Source organism: Ranitomeya variabilis, chromosome 2, assembly GCF_051348905.1.
Source record: "Ranitomeya variabilis isolate aRanVar5 chromosome 2, aRanVar5.hap1, whole genome shotgun sequence".
NCBI lineage: Eukaryota > Metazoa > Chordata > Amphibia > Anura > Dendrobatidae > Ranitomeya > Ranitomeya variabilis.
The window spans coordinates 302,877,120-302,895,111 of record NC_135233.1 but is presented as its reverse complement, the minus strand read 5'-3'; the positions used below and the strand labels follow the sequence as shown (position 1 = coordinate 302,895,111).

At 42.3% G+C, this 17,992-nt stretch overlaps 1 protein-coding gene across 1 annotated transcript in view; it reads left to right on the top strand.

Annotated features, from left to right (window-relative positions):
* The window catches only part of TRPC5 (transient receptor potential cation channel subfamily C member 5), a 519,478-nt gene that overhangs the window by 279,693 nt on the left and 221,793 nt on the right, over positions 1-17,992 (top strand). The window contains exon 3 of the mRNA XM_077285167.1: positions 2,662-3,183. Coding sequence (XP_077141282.1) covers positions 2,662-3,183 — 522 coding nt within the window. The remainder of the gene's footprint in view (positions 1-2,661; positions 3,184-17,992) is intronic.

Sequence of the window (17,992 nt, the reverse complement as noted above, 5' to 3'; positions counted from 1 at the left end):
TTACAATATTTTTAACATACAAAGGTCTATACCATTGATATATAATGCCAACATAAGCCTGTTTATCTGCATGGGCTTATCACTGGTAAACCATCTGTATTCAAGGACGGACTGGCCATCTGGCAGTTCTGGCAATTGCCAGATGGACGGTTGCCAGCAGTGAGCCACTCAGTCACTCTGTAGGTCTTTCCTGTAACAGGGATGCTCAATAAGGGGTAATTCATCAAATGCTTTGGATCAGTTTTGGAATTTAAAAGAAGGGGTGTAAGGAATAACGTCTCTCCTTGTAGAGATTTCCATGCCTGACATGCCAGTGTAAAGAGACTTACAGGCTATAAAATGCCCCCATGTATTGATGTAGCTACCCATTTAAAAAAAAAAATTGCATCTCTTGGGATCAGTTCAGTACGTCAATGTGGCCCTTGGGCCAAAAAAATGTTGTGTGTCCCTGTTTTAGACAATAACATTTTGACTTTCCCCATCACTGCTCTTTTGATTCATCTAATTTTGTGGTGAATTTTCCGCTAGATGAGTTGTTTTCCAGAGGAAGTACTAAGCATGATGTTAATTTGGTTATGCCAGGGCATAGAGTTCATAGACTATGAATTAAGTCTCAGGTCATTATAAGGCCATAATATTCTACGTACAAGTATCAAACTATATTATTTGTGTTTTTAGCTGTAAATTGCGAGGATGCAGATGTCTCGTCGGAGCCTCTTTCTGCAAGTTTTAGAAAACTTCTCATAAACAAAAGGATTTGAGCGTATGTGCTAACGGGGCCATAGACTACAATGGTGCTGACAGAGTGAACATGTGCTCTTATGTGCCTAATTTTCTGGTGTATATCTCTGAATATAGGAATCATTAAACCATAAAGACACAGCACAAAATGTTCACCAAATCATAGCCTTATGTGCTTTTATCCATGATTTGATGAACATATTCCTAAAACATCTGTAAGTACGTAAAGTATGTTTTCATAAGACTGAGTAGGGACAACATGCCATATAAACCAGCACTATGAAAACAGCTGTAATCTAGCACACAGAGGCATGCCATCCAATAGTCTTTGGGCGAAAATCTAAAAAATCCCTAATTTCACAAGAGATAATTATATTTCAAAGGTCAGTATAGGGTTGCAAGTGTTGGGGTTGGATGTCAGATAAAATACGTTGCAATCTTCACTGATCAAAAAAAAATTATAAGATAGCATCAGCCCGAGAGTAGTCTCATGCTGCCAGGCGTGGCCATGCAGGCTTCCGCATAATGGTTGAAGCTATTACATCATGTGGTCTAGCGCAGTCAATCAGAACTATCACAAGGACAATAAAATATGAGTGCAGGGAAATCAGTGGCAAAGATGTTAAAGTCTAGGGATAGGAGTTCAGAGCGCACAGTCCATCATTACAGATAGGGGATAAAAAGGCCTGAATCTTATTGTGATGTACTGTAGCAGCACAGAAAAACAGAGAAATGGGAGTGGTAGTCTCAGTCTGTGAATAATAATAATACACAGATTCAAGTAATAGAGAGGTGCTGGACCTGCAGAGTTGGTGTGACTGTGAATCGATTGAACTGTGATGCACTTCTGTAACAGTACTTTAACTAAGCAATATTGTTTTTACCCTTGATACACATACAAACAAGCAGAGCAGTTTAATACCCCTTTGTTCTAATTTTGGGCTTCCGTTGAAGAGCTCAAAAAGGGATTAATACATTTTTAGGAGACCTCAGAGTGCTGTTTTCTAGGCAATTGGAGCCTTTACAGTATTGATATTTACAGCAAATGTATTACCTCATAAATCAAATTTTGGGGGAAAACGTAATGAAGCTGTGGAATTTGTATTTCAAAAGATGTGATCATCTCTAATATTTAGTCTAAAAGAACACTGTCAGTAAAACTATGAGCTCCTGGGCCTCAATACTTTATGTAACGACCTGAAATGACAGCTGCTTCTGAAACCCCGACAGTTATGTCTCTGAATCTCATAATCCAGGAATTAAATAATAGTGAATGTCATACTATACATCTACCTATTACTAATCTAATCACTTTTCTAATGCACTTCATTTACAACTTCCCTACTCTTTCCTCTCTACTCTGAGTTCCAGTCTGTTTTTTTTAACTTCCAATGATCGTTTAGTTTGAGTCTCCTAATATGCACTTGGGATTCTCAAATGGATCGTCATCAGAGAGCAGGGGCTGCTGTCACTCTCACAGCATCCTTTTCCTCCCTATAATGAACAGTTATAGGAGCGGCAGCACTGTGGCCACTTCATGCAGTTACTTTCCCTGTCATTAAGCAGTATGTCATTAGGAACATCCTTTTCAGAGGCCAGGCTATGTTTTTTTCTACTGAGCATGTCCCGGTTGTCAATTCTGGCACATGCTCAGTATGGTGTCACTGCTTTCCGCGCTCCTTCGGAGTGTAAGATCACCCCTTTAAGGAATCTGAATATACCATAATCTTATTTCGCTGCCTTGTACAATATGAAGTTTGCATTCGCAATTAGTCCCTATCTTCAGACAGCCCACAATGTTTTTTTCTACTTTCAGTTTATCTTTATTCATTTGCTTTACCTTTTCTTACGTACTGTAACTTTGCAATGTTGAAGAATGTAAAGCAATTTAGTTATTTTTTTCTTCATTTCTCTTCCCAGGTGCCAACATTAATGATGGATACACAGTTTTCAGAATTCACGCCAGACATTACGCCCATTATGTTGGCAGCTCACACTAATAACTATGAAATTATAAAACTTTTAGTCCAAAGAAGGGTGACAATACCTCGCCCACACCAGATACGTTGCAACTGTGTGGAATGTGTCTCCAGCTCAGAAGTTGACAGTCTCAGACACTCCAGATCGAGACTGAACATCTACAAAGCTCTAGCCAGCCCATCTTTGATTGCCTTATCCAGTGAGGACCCTATATTAACAGCTTTCCGCCTTGGGTGGGAACTGAAAGAGCTCAGCAAGGTGGAGAATGAGTTCAAGGCAGAATATGAAGAATTATCTCAGCAATGTAAGAAGTTTGCCAAGGATCTACTTGACCAAGCAAGGAGCTCTCGAGAACTGGAAATTATACTTAACCACAGGGATGACCAGAGTGAGGAGCTGGATCCTCAGAAGTGTCATGACCTGGCTAAGCTGAAAGTAGCAATAAAGTATCATCAGAAAGAGGTAAGGTAAACGTAGTGTATATATATTTTTCAAGTTTTATTTTTAAAATTCCGAATGGTACGATAGACTCGCTCTGGAGACAGAGTTCCTCAGGTTAGATCCACAAGCTTAGAATTGAGTAGAGTGATGCATACATGACCAAACACGCCATACAATTTTTTTTTCTGGACATAGTGGTCTAAGGGGGAACGCTTCCACTTGTGGAGAATGCCAAGCCAGAATAAGGAGACTTATGGGCCATGCAATATTCCTCTGGGAATTAAAATATGCATATCGCCTCTTCAGAGAGAAAAAGGACTTGAACTCTAGCGCTAGTTATTTGATATAGCAATCCTTAAAGTCAATATCAACCCTTTGAGGAGCCTTGCTACATGATTTAGGATAAGTTCAAGTCTTCCTCCTCTCTGAAGAGGCTATTTGCATATTTTAATTCTCAGAGGAGCATTGCAAAGTCTATAAGTCTCCTTATGCTGACTCTTCACAAGGAGAAATATTTCTAAATTGCCCCCCAGTCAGAGGATTCTCACCTAGCCAAATAATAGCCAAATAAGTTCTCCTGCTTTGCACCGAGGTGGGGCAAACACCCCAAAACACGTATCTGCAATTTCTGGTTTGGTTTCATTTCATAAGTCATGTGACAAAGCTCATTAAAGAGTTAATAATGACTTTTAGGACTGTTACATCCAATAGGTGGTGCTAGTATTCAAGCCCTCTTTCTCTGTGAATAGGCTATTTGCATTTCTGGGTATAAAGACTCTGTTCTGGAGGTCAGTGGAGATCTAGCATAAAACCCACACATATTTAATAATTGTCACCTATCTACAGTAGTAGATTGATCCCCTGTAGCATAAAAAATATTTTATTATTTGCAAAATAAATTAAAAAGGTTCATATTTTAGAGTCTTTCAGTGAGATCAGCTACCCTAAAGACTACATCTTTTCTCATACGGTTAAACATTTTAGTATCAGTTATGTGGGGAAATTAAGTTTGATGTATTTAGATTTTAAAGAGTAAAAAGCCTCCAAAGGAGAATATATCTTATATGACATCTCTTTGACAGGAAGGCATTCTGGAGTTTTACTCTCAACTCAAGATTCCCTGAAGGTTTGAATCTAACGAGAGAATGAATGCTTGATTAATAAACTGTTGTCGTTAGTTAACTGTATCTGTATTTATCAGAAATAAATTATATTTAAGAGACTTATTTTTTGTTATGATTTGCTGATGACTACCACTACAGGAGAAACATGGAAGTGGTCTCATTCTCTGTTGAAATGGATTGTAATATTTTGGAATAAAATGTATTGTGTTTTTACCTAAATGTTGGATCACTGTATAACTTAAAAGAATTCCAGAACTGCCCATTTCTATCGATTGGAGGTGGTAATTCCAATAACAACCCACTCATTTAGAACACTGCTGAGCTCCTGAAGGAGATTTCCATGTCATAAGATCCTATCGTCAGAATATGTCATTTAAAGGTTTGTACCAAGATATGAAGTTATCCCATATTGAATGAACAGAGCCAAGGTGCGCATACTCAATCTCCACTCTTTAAGAGCCTCGGCAAAGGGTCAGCTATGGTCCCCATGGTCCTACCACCAGCGAACAGGAACTCATCCCCTTTACTATGAATATTAGATAACTTCAAATTTTGATGCAAATTCTTCCAGGAAGAACAAAGAAGTGCAACAACATTCAATCTAAGCTGAAAAAAAGTATTCAGCAATGAACATGTTTTTACAAATCGTGATTAAAACAGTGTAATGACAAATAATACCCCCTGAAAGACCACAAAAAAAACCCAGAGGAGGGGCGAAACCATTTCAAGCTGTGTTAGGAGTAGAACATGCAAAACATATATTTTATTTATTGTATTCTCTCATTTTTTGACTTTTCTATTTTTTTTTATTTATACTCAATGCAACTAACCATCTATTTTTAAAATAATAAGTAATAGAGAATCAGATACAGGAAAGCTCCTAGGAGGCATGAATGCCATTTTATAGTAAGCTCACACACAGTGCCTTGGGCACACCAACATTAAATACAGCCTGAATGGTGTCAGACAGGCACTTCCCTCCCCCAGCGTTTTACTGCTTCAGTACTCCAGCATTTATTTATGCCTGCACTTTGCTGTCAATGTACTGTAGATCCTGGCTACATCAAAAGCATTCATTCAATTCAGCCATTGTGGCATGAATGGATTTCAGCAGTTAAACTGTCAACAATGCTCTGGTATAAAAAAGGGATAAATGATGTTAATAGCAGTCTGTAGAAGGTACTTCTATTAGACAAAGTGTTAGGAGCCAACATTGGGGTGGGAAAGGGTCCCTCAATAGGTTCAACATTGACCCATTTATAGGTTGATGGTGCTCATCAGTTGCAATTTAGATCCGTCATACAATAAATCCAGCAAAGCATCATGGCTGCTGTTGACAATTTTATCTTCTCAAAGTTTGGCTGACAGCTTCATATTCTGCACAGTACTCCTTGGTAGGTCAGAGTGCCTTTTTTGGCTGCATTTTGGGGGTATTTTTCTGTAGACTTTTTCAAGAGTAGGAATACACAGTCACCAATTTTTAGAGCAGGCCTTGATATAGTTGGATCCTAGTTGTCCTTGTTTGGGTGAAGCCCATCCCTCACCCTGGATCTCTTTGACCTATATGCAATGGACATAGCCTATACATCAGATGAAGGGTTTTTCATCTGAAATGTTTCTTAATACTGTACTTACTGTTGTGTAACCAATGGATATGAAGTATTGCCAATAAATCCTATTTGAAGCATCTCCACGTGTTTGGGGGTGCAGTTCCTTCACTCTGTCTCCTGTTGATCTATAGGAACTCAATGGTTGATTCCAGAGGAACTAGCACCCACTTCAAGCTAAGGGCACAGTGAGACTGCCTTTTAAATCGGACCACAATGCTTGTATGAGGCGTGACTCTCTAGACCCACGCGTGATAGCTGCATAGATATACATGAAGTTGTCACGCTAAGGAGCTCAGTGGCCAGTCTGAACATTGCAATTCATCATTGGTCTGATTTATACAGCTGTCTGACGGTGCCCTTACTCTAATTCGCCATGTGTGCCACCTACCTATTTGATTACCAATTTTTACCTGTCAAAGAACAGAAAAATTTTAACATTTTTCATACTCGCTTGTCACATTTTTTTTACTATCTTTTGTTTTATGTGATATTGGGAGTTGCACTTTGATATTTTTTTTTCTACACCGTGATATTTGGTTGTGACTCAGAAAAATCATACAGCTTCAAAATTTTCCCAGAAAAGTTCCAATTCTATTGCAATAATTTTTAAATGGTTGAAAAGGGAATAGTAATAATTTAGAAATGGTAGAACAGGGAGATTTAAGAGAAGTAAATCACTGCTGGTGTCCCAGCAGACTAGGAATGCAGCGAGCATGGAAGGCGCTATACCTGCTGCTATCAGGTCCCTTCCTGACTCTGTAATTCTCCAGTGTAAGATCAGGTAGCTCTTCAACCTAGGAAGAAATCAGGAGCCGTTATATGTCAAATAAATGCATGCTATGAATTTCACAACACTACCGGTGGCTAATTATTTATTTAGCAGACAGAAGGGACATAATTGTTATACATTTATGCATCGCACGCATGAAACATTAATTCAGGCAACGGAAAACCTCTCTTTTTATAAAATGCATACTCATTTTCTCCCAGTTATTACATAACCCCTTCATTTTCTATGGTAATAGGGGTGACGGGGGAAGGGGTATGGACGTCAATGTAATAGGTTACTTCTGGCAGCAACCTGTGTTCTATGTGACATTGCTGACAATATGGAAAACAAATGTAGCGCGTGACGGAGATAATATCACACTGAAGGTCATAGTGTGTGATAATAAGGCATCATTATAACACCAGCATTCTATTACTATAGAACAGCCTCTAATCTGTTTTTTTCTCTTGTAAGTATTACTTTTGCATGCAGTGATAAATATTCCATTCATCTCATTCATATGCTTTTCCTCATAAGATACTAAGTGACAATCAATATTGACAGTCATACCCGTTCTTCAGGCCGGGATCACATCTCTTCTTGGAGTCACGATTCAGTCTGGGGCCTCCATCCGAATCACAAAAACTTTTGACTTTTTTCAGCTGTGTTTAGTTTTTTTAGGCAGAAACGCATAAGCGCAGTCTACTACACCATTGTGGTCAGCAAAAAAAATGGACACAACTTGAAAGGAGATCAAAGTTTCATATTTTGGTTTCCATTGCTATATTGAAATCAATGGCTCAGTTTATTGGAGACTGAAAAGTTCTAAAGAAACTGTGAACTGGGACATGATGTGAACCCAACTTTATTGTTTCTTTTTTTGTACAGAGTCATTATATATAAGCTATAAATTTTCATGTGACCCCTACGGTAACTGTCTCTAACATATAAAGTGTTGTTTTCTATCAGATCACATATAGTGATGAGCGAACGTGCTTGAATAAAGTGATCATGCACTTTCAGTTCATCACCAGAAAAATGGCATCCCAACAACCAGACAGAAGTAATCGCACCTTTAAAAAAATGCAAAACTTTTGACCACCACTGTATATACAGTATATGTAAATGATCTGTTCAGGGCTATGAACTGGACACTGATCTCCCTGAGAATCTGCCACCAGAGATCATTATAAATAATAGGGGGAGTTACCAGTGTGAGACATGTATCTGACACAGAATAATAGAATTGAACGTTTGTCTCCTTGTAAACACATTTTTTTGCAGTTCTCAGACTATGTGCACACGTATAATGGTGGATTTGATAAATCTGCAGGGCAAAAATGCTGCGTTTTTGCTGCAGATATATCGCGGATTTACCGCGGTTTTTCTGCGGATTTCACTGCGGTTTTACAACTGCGGTTTTCTATAGGAACAGCTGTAAAACCACTGCGGATTCCGCAGAAAGAAGTGACATGCTGCGGAATGTAAACCACTGCGTTTCCGCACGGCTTTTTCCGCAGCATGTGCACAGCGTTTTTTGTTTCCCATAGGTTTACATTGTAATGTAAACTCACGGGAAACTGCTGCAGACTCGCAGCTGCGGAAACGCTGCGGATCCGCAGCGTTTTCCGCATCGTGTGGACATTCCCTTAAACAAAGACAAGGAGCACCACTGGAGGGTCAGTGCTGGACTGATAGGGAAAAGAATGAGTACTGTTTTATTTGTCTTTTTTTTTTTTTTCCTCACTAAACCTGTGTATATGTGTATTCACGGTAGTGTTCGTATATTAATATACTCACCTACCGCCATCTGCTCTGGTATCCAGAGCCATTCTGCTCCACTTCTCAGTGATGTCACTGTTCTCCAGACTCCCCGGGTCACTCTGTGCTCTATATGTGTGAGCCGCACGTCTCTTTAACAATGTAAGTCTATGGAGCCTCTGACGGTTCATGGATTTACATTGTAAAGATCGCTTTGGAAAACGCTAGCACTCTGCAAGCTAATTATGCTTGCAAAACGCTAGTTTTCTGCGGGTATATGCATGCAAATTCTGCATGCGATATACCCGCGGCAGGAGGCGCAGAATTGCCGCGGAAATTTCCGCGGCAATTCTGCTACGTGTGAACTCAGCCTAAAAGTCACCTCCAGATCAGATAAACCACAGTTTGTCCCGGAGAGTCTGAAGAGCAGAGACATCACTCAGAAGAGAAGTAGATTAGCAGTGGTTACAGGATTTAGTGAAAAAAATATATAATTTTGCAGAAAAAAACTTCATTGGAGGGCTTCTTTAGTTAGTTTTACTCACTTACCAGAATTCTCCATTGACACTATAGATAATATGTGCACACCATGCAGCCTTCCTCATTTATGCAAAGTCATTCTGACTTTATATGATTAGTTTAAAGAAGAAAGATTACCCAAATTCAGGAAGGGAAAGCAAATACTATTTCTGGTTATAATCAATAATGATATTACATTCAGCAAAATCCAATAATAATAATTTTAATAATAAACGAACTAATATTAATTATATATTTCAGACAAGATACAAAAGTATAAATTTATATTATCTAAGTAACAAGCAATTCCTAATATAATATATAATGAAAAGATAAAAAAAAGAGGAAAACAGGACAGCAGACTTCCAAAAAAGTGATGTTTAATGCCCAAACGGCATGGCGACGTTTTGGATACAATCCTTTCTCAAGGCTTGAGAAAGGATTGTATCCGAAACGTCGCCACGCCATTTGGGCATTAAACATCACTTTTTTTGAAGTCTGCTGTGCTGTTTCCCTTCTTTTTTTCATTATCCTGAGGAGCCTCCTGTGACTGCTGGCTGGGGATGCGTGCACATTGTAATGGTATTCTGTCTGGTGCTGTTCCAAATTTTTCTCACTTAATATAATATATATAGAGAGAGATAGTGACCCCTGTTACAGCTAGGGGGTGCTGTTTGTTCTCTAAAGGATGCGCACAGAGGCGTAGTGTGGCCATGAGGGAGCGTTACAGTCGCAGGTGTGGCTGTGATTACAATTGTTAAAAGCCCTGTAGTATAGAGACGTTTTAGAGAATTGAGTCTGAGGAGTCTCAGGTGTGTCAGGGCCAGAGTGAAGCCTGACAACCCACAGCATACACAGTGGTGCTGCTGTCCATGATGACTGTTCACGGATGTGGACTGGTCTTGTGCCCGGAGGTGAACCGGAGGTAGACTGTCCTGTGCCCTAAGGAAGGACCAGTGTGTGTCACAGCTGCAGACAGGAGGATGTCATGGTCTGTGTATGGCTATGAGTAGAGACTGTGATACAGCGGTGCAGGACACCCATGGAACCAGTCAGAGAACAACTAGCATGTGTAGTGACTGCACTATAAAGGATGCGGTAATGAACTGGTGTGAACTGAACACTGAAGTTATGTGCATTTAAGTTATGCCTGGAACCTTTTCTGTGTGAAGATAAAGCATTAAAGAGACTTTTATGTTTGAACTTTGTGGGTCACTGCCTCTTCATTGCTACCGGTGCCTTACATATGGTGGAAAGAATGCGGGCTGTGTGAATTAAGGCATACCCCAGAGAGTGCTGCAGATAGTTTGCAAGTCTCCTAGAGAAATGGAGGAACTTTTGGAGCAGGTTGTGCTTAATCAGCAAAGGATTCAGCAAGAGATTCTGCAGCAACAGGAAATGCAGTTGCAGCAGCAGAGGCAGCAGGAGGCGCTGCAGTGGAAGCTAGCAGAGCTTTAGCATGTTAAAAAGGAGACCCCAAAAGTAAGGGGTGAACAGCAGAGTCCTGAAGAGACCCCAAATGTAAGGGGGATCATTGGGTGTACCAGTGGTCCAATGTAGAGACTCGGCCTGCCAGGTCTCAAGTAATTAACTTACAGCAATTGGTGGAGGAGTGGCTCCAGCCTGAGTTCTGTTCCCCGTATGAGATGATGGAGAGAATCGTGGCTGACAAAATGGTGAGGGCTCTGCCGGCCGCCATGCAGAGTTGGGTCAGGCTGAGAGACCTAGGCACCCTAGAACTGCTGATAGAATTGATTGAGCGGTATAAACCCACTCAGGATGTTGCACCAGAGCCTGGGCATGGGGCAAGTAATGGTTTGGTGATATCTAAGCCCATGGACTGTGGGAACACTTGCCATGAGTCTATGTGTGCCCAGCCAGACTGTATCACCACTACAGGTACAGCTGGCAGCGAACCACGATTGTGCCAGGTACCTTTGAAGAGGTGCTGATCAAAGTCTCTCCTGGACACGGGGAGTAAAGTGACTCTGGTCCATAGGTCCCTTGTTGCTAGGGACATCCCCAAAGGACCGAAAGTGGAGGTGATGGGTATCCACAGGGAAATTTGTGAGTACCCGATCATGGAGGTTAATTTTTCCACACCATGTGGGGACATTAAACATGTGGTCGGAGTGGCAAAGACCCTTCCATATGGGACTGTGTTGGGAAGAGACTTGCCCCTGTTTTGGTCCCTGTGGGAGACCAGGTTCAAACCTCTCATGGAAAATGTTGTGCCAGGTGTAGAACCCAAAGATGGTGATGCCATAGGGGTCGCCAACCTAGGGACAGAGTGTAATTCCAATAGGCTCCCCCTAGACGTAACAGCAGGAGAAATTGAAAATTGTATTTATGGCGTAGAATCCGAAGATGCTAAGATGTCTGCCACAGGGGTCGCCAATTTAGGGATAGGGTGTAACCCCGATAGGCTCCCCCTAGAGGTTGTGGCAGTAGAGGTCGTGGGGACCCCATTGAACCCCGTGCAAGAGGTGTTCCCTGGTAAGGTCGGGACAGCTCCATCTGTTGTCTATTCCATTTGCACAACAGCATGTGAAATTGATTGTCAAACAGTGTTGCTTCCTAAGTGGACAGTTTAATTTCATAGAAGTTTGATTTACTTGGAGTTATATTCTGTTGTTTAAGTGTTCAATTTATTTTTTTGAGCAGTATATATATATATATCTATATCTATCTATCTATCTATCTATCTATCTATCTATCTATCTATCTATCTATCTATCTATATACAGTACAGACCAAAAGTTTGGACTCACCTTCTCATTTAAAGATTTTTCTGTATTTTCATGACAATGAAAATTGTAAATTCATACTGAAGGCATCAAAACTATGAATTAACACATGTGGAGTTATATACTTAAGGCTAGGTCCTCATTTCGTTTTTGTGTGAGCGCTAATGGACAGCGTTGCACGGCGAAATTAACGCCGTGCAACGCATCCGTTAGCACTCCCATTGCCAGCAATGTTAAAGCGCATTGCTAGCACGTGCCATTTTTGGCACGCGTGTTGTGAATTCTGTTCTCGAGCTCCCTCCTGTGGTTATGAATGGTACTTCGGCGAGTTCTGTTCATGGACTCCCTCTGGTGGCTGTGAGTGGAGCTGCTGGTTCTGAGATTCCTTCTCCAGCTAATCTCGTTCAGGTCTTGGCTGGCTGCTCTATTTAACTCCACTCAGATCGTTACTTGATGCCAGCTGTCAATGTCCTAGTACTGGTTCAGTTCTTTTGGATCTTTCAGATGACCTGTCTACTTCAGCAAAAGCTAAGTCCCTGCTAGCTTATTTGTTACCACTGTGTTTTTGTCCAGCTTGCTATTATGATTTAATCTTGTTAGCTGGAAGCTCTGGGATGCAGAGTGGCACCACCGCGCCGTGAGTCGGTGCGGTGGTTTCTTTTGCACACTCTGCGTGTTTTTTTTTTAGTTTTTTATGCTGACCGCAAAGATACCTTTTCTATCCTCAATCTGTTTAGTTCAGTCTGGCCTCCTATGCTGAAACCTATTTCATTCCTGTGTTTGTGACTTCCATCTTAACTCACAGTCAATATATGTGGGGGCTGCCTATTTCTTTGGGGAATTTCTCTGAGGCAAGGTAGGCTGTATTTTCTATCTTTAGGGGTAGTTAGCTCTTAGGCTGTGAAGAGGCGTCTAGGCAGAGTCAGGAATGCTCCACGGCTATTTCTAGTTGTTGTGATAGGATGAGGGGTTGCGGTCAGCAGAGCTCCCACTTCCCAGAGCTCGTCCTGTATTGCTAGTTTGCTCATCTGGTCATTTCTAGTGCTCCTAACCACCAGCCCAACATAACACACGCGCTAGCGATGTGCCGTTCTTCTGTGGCGCGCCTCGGACGCTGCTTGCAGCGTCCGCGGCGCGCCCGAGGTCCGTTCCCCGCTCTGGCAGATCGGGGATCTGCGCTAGCGGGGATGTTTAATGCGACCCCTAAAAAGACATTGCGTTAGCGCAATCCGCTAGCACTTAGCGCTAAACCGATTGCCCTAACGCAATCTGAACCTAGCCTTACAAAAAAAGTGTAAAACAATTGAAAATATGTCTTGTATTCTAGGTTCTTCAAACTAGCCACCTTTTGCTTTGATGACTGAAGGTGTGTCCAAACTTTTGGTCTGTACTGTATATATACAGCTCTGGCAAAAATTAAGAGACCACTGCACAGTTTTATAAAAATCAGCTTCTCTACATGTCTCACAGCCGTTCCATTTCAGTGTCAGTTGAATTCCAACCAGAGTACACCTCATTCTACTTAATGTGCTTCTGATTAGATGATCACGTGAACCAAATCTTATTATTACACTGCTGTGGTGTTCACAATCCTCTTGCATTAGGACAAGCTGGATGGCAAAACAAGTGCTAGTAATATCCCAAAAGTAATAGGAATGAAAAAATAACTTTTAATCATGCCAAAGGAGTAGAAAAGAAAAGTCATTAGTAAGGAAAAGGACTCAATTCTGGCATCACTAGCAGAGTGATACAGTGAGCGTCATGTTGCCTCCATCCTTAAAATTTTTAAGACGGCAGTCTATTAAAACAAGGTCAAGCAGCAGACATTGGGAACAACAAAGCTACAGATCGGCAGAGGGCGAAAACAACTCTCCACTGACCGGGATGACCGTCATCTTCACTCAGCAACCGCAGGATGATATCAAGTGACCTACAAAAGGAACGGCAAATGGCAGCTAGAGTGAAGTGCATGTCAAGAACAGTTCGTAACAGACTCCTATAGGCAGGGCTCAAGTCAAAAAACTAGAAAAAAGCCTTTAATCAATGAGAAACAAAGGAGAGCCAGGCTGAAGTTTGCCAAAGACCATAAGGATTGGACCATAGAGGAATGGAGTAAGGTAATCTTCTCTGATGAGTCTAATTTTCATCTTTGCCCAACACCTGGTTGTCTAATGGTTAGACGGAGACCTGGAGAGACGTACAAGCCACAGTGTCTTGCACCCACTGTAAAATTTGGTAGAGGATCGGTGATAATCTGAGGATGCTTCAGCAAGGCTGGAATTGAACAGGTTAATCTTTGCGAAGGAAGCATGAATCAAGCTGCATACAAGGTTATCCTTTGATTCCTTCTGCTTAGGCAATGTTCCCCAACTCTGAGGACTGTTTTTTCCAGCAGGACAATGCGCCATGCCACACAGCTAGGTCAATCAAGGTGTGGATGAAGGACCACCACATCAAATCCCTGTCATGGCCAGCCCTGTCATGGTTCCCAATGGCAAGGGAACGTAAAAAACACATAAGTAACGAACGAGCTCTCGGGTGATGGAAACTCGAGTTGACCGTGAGCTAAATCTACCACACAACTAACAGTAGCCAGGGAGCATACCTACGGCTTCCTATATGCCACGCGCCAGCCGGAGGACTAATTACGCCTGGTAGAGGAAGAAACAGACCTGGCTTACCTCTAGGGAAATACCCCAAAAGATGATAGCAGCCCCCCACATGTAATAACGGTGAATTAAGAGGAAAAGACATACACAGTATGAAAGTAGATTTAGCAAAGAGAGGTCCACTTACTAGATAGCAGAAGGATACAAAAGAGGACTTCACGGTCAACTGAAAACCCTTTCAAAAACCATCCTGAAATTACTTTAAGACTCCTGTGTCAACTCATGACACAGGAGTGGCAATTTCAGCCCGCAAGAGCTTCCAGCTACAGAGAATTACAAAAACTGTAAACTGGACAAAAGGTACAAAACAAAAGGACAAAGTCCACTTAGCTGATCAGCAGACTAGTAGCAGGAACATGCAACCGAAGGCTCTGGTTACAATGATGACCGGCAAGGAAATGACTGGAGAGCAAGGCTAAATAGGAAACTCCCAAACACTGATGGAAGCAGGTGAACAGAAGAAGCAAAGTGCAAACAGGTCACCAGTACCACCAGCAACCACCAGGGGAGCCCAAAAAGCGGATACACAACACAGCCCCATCTCCAGACCTGAACCCCATTGAAAACCTCTGGAATTTAATCAAGAGGAAGATGGATAGTCACAAGCCATCAAATGAAGAACTGCTTACATTTTTGTACCAGGAGAGGCATACGGTCACCCAAAAGCAGTGTAAAAGACTGGTGGAAAGTATGCCAAGACGCATGAAAGCTGTGATTAAAAATCATGGTTATTCCACAAAATATTGATTTCTGAACTCTTCCTGAGTTAAAACATTAGTATTGTTGTTTCTAAATTATTATGAACTTGTTTTGCATTATTTGAGGTCTGCAAGCAATGCTTTTTTTGTTATTTTGACCATTTCTTATTTTCAGAAAATAAATACAAAATTTATTGCTTGGAACTTTGGAGATATGTTGCCAGAAGTTTATAGCATAAAAAGCCAGAGCTGTATATATGTATGTGTGTATGTAAATGTATATGTGTATATATATATATATATATATATATATATATATACTAGTTTATATAGTTTAACCCCTTGACGACCGCCGATACACCTTTTAACGGCGGCAGTTAAGGGTACTTAAACCACAGAGCCGTTAATTAACGGCACTGTGTAAAAAGTGTATAGCGCCCCCCAGAGTCGGATTTTCTCTGGAGTCTCAGTTGCTGGGGGTAGCCAAGACCCCAGAGAACATGATTTGGGTCGGTTTTTACTGACCCTGGGTTGCGATCGCCGGTAATTAACCGTTTACCGGCGGTAGCAAAAAAAAATGCCATTTAATTTCTCTTTCCTCCGATGTGATCTCACATCAGAGGACAGAGAAATGGGGTCCCCGATCGCGCCCCAATACTCACCCGTCTCCCCGGTGCTCCTCGTGGTTTCCCATGGGCACCGCCATCTTCTTCCTGCAAAAAATGGCGGGCGCATGCGCAGTGTGCCCGCCGGCCGTTACCCAGAAGATCATTGGGATCTCGGCTGCCGGGGGTAGCCGAGACCCCAAACAACATGATCGGGGTGGGTTTTTACCGACCCCTGTTTTGTGATCGCTGGTAAATAACCATTTACCAGCAACCAAAAAGAAAAAAAGCGGTTTGTCTTTATCTGTCCTCTGATGTGATCGCACATCAGAGGACAGAGAAATGGGGGGGATCGGGGGACCCTGTCATACTTACCGGTGTCCCTCAGTCCTCCTGCATCCTTTCCTGGCTGCCGCCTTCTTCCTCCGGGAAGAAAATGGCGGGCGCATGCGCACTGTGCCCACCGTGATGTGCCAGCCGGCAGAGGAAGATTCTTCCTCTTGTTTTATTTTGATCACTGTGAGATCCTATCACAGTGATCAAAATAATAAAATTAGTAAATAAACCCCCCTTTAAAATAATAAAATAAAAAAAGTATATATTTACATTTTCCAATTAGGGTTAGGGCTAAGGCTAGGGCTAGGGCTAGGGTTAGGGCTAGGGTTAGGGCTAGGGCTAGGGTTAGGGCTAGGGTTAGGGCTAGGGTTAGGGCTAGGATTAGGGCTAGGGTTAGGGCTAAAGTTAGGGTTAGGGTTGGGGCTAAAGTTCGGGTTAGAGTTGGGATTAGGGTTTGGATTAGGGTTAGGGTTGGCATTAGGGTTATGTTTGGGATTAGGGTTAAGGTTAGGGTTGGGATTAGGGGTGTATTGGGATTAGGGTTAGGTTTGAGGTTAGGGTTGAGATTAGGATTAGGGGTGTGTTGGGCTTAGGGTTTTGATTAGGGTTTTGGTTAGGGTTGGGATTAGGGTTAGGGATGTTTTGGGGTTAGGGGTGTGATTAGGATTATGGATCGGGTTGGGATTAGGGTTAGGGGTGTGTTGGGGTAGGGTTGGAGTTAGAATTGGGGGGTTTCAACTGTTTAGGTACATCAGGGGGTCTCCAAATTGTGCTCCCTTCTGAGCTCTGTCGTGCGCCCAAACAGTGGTTTACCCCTACATATGGGGCATTGTTAGGACTGGCGGAATGCACTGAGTAAATAGTGAGATGATATTTGGTGCGTTCGCAGCCCAGGGTCCACCGTGCAGGAGAGAACCTGCTGCTGGCAAATGGCGGCACTATATGGCGGTGGAAGCGAACTCTGTTAAGTCACAGGGCCACGGTACTGCACAAAGAGCACAAGCAAGGAGTCACAGAACTCAATCCCAAGACTTGGGAATAGAGTTCGTCTAGACCACTTGCGCTCGAAACCGCTACTGGGTATCAGACTATAACTAGTGTTGAGCGATACCGTCCGATACTTGAAAGTATCGGTATCGGATAGTATCGGCCGATACCCGAAAAGTATCGGATATCGCCGATACCGATACCCGATACCAATACAGGTCAATGTGACACCAAGTATCGGAAGGTATCCTGATGGTTCCCAGGGTCTGAAGGAGAGGAAACTCTCCTTCAGGCCCTGGGATCCATATTACTGTGTAAAATAAAGAATTAAAATAAAAAATATTGATATACTCACCTCTCCGGAGGCCCCTGGATATCACCGCTGGTAACCGGCAGCCTTCTTTGCTTAAAATGAGCGCGTTTAGGGCCTTCCATGACGTCACGGCTTCTGATTGGTTGCGTGCCGCTCATGTGACCGCCACGCGACCAATCACAAGCCGTGACGTCATTCTCAGGTCCTAAATTCCGAATTCTAGGAATTTGGGACCTGAGAATTACGTCACGGCTTGTGATTGGTCGCGTGGCGGTCACATGAGCGGCACGCGACCAATCAGAAGCCGTGACGTCATGGAAGGTGCTGAACGCGCTCATTTTAAGCAAAGAAGGCTGCCGGTTACCAGCGGTGATGTCCAGGGGCCTCCGGAGAGGTGAGTATATCAATATTTTTTATTTTAATTCTTTATTTTTTACATGGATATGGATCCCAGGGCCTGAAGGAGAGTTTCCTCTCCTTCAAACCCTGGGAACCATACACTGGGAACTTCCGATTCCCGATACCACAAAAGTATCGGATCTCGGTATCGGAATTCCGATACCGCAAGTATCGGCCGATACCCGATACTTGCGGTATCGGAATGCTCAACGCTAACTATAACTAATAATAGTAAATTTAAGCACAAGACTGTGAGCAGTGCTGCACTGGCGGACGCCAGCAACCACCCAGAC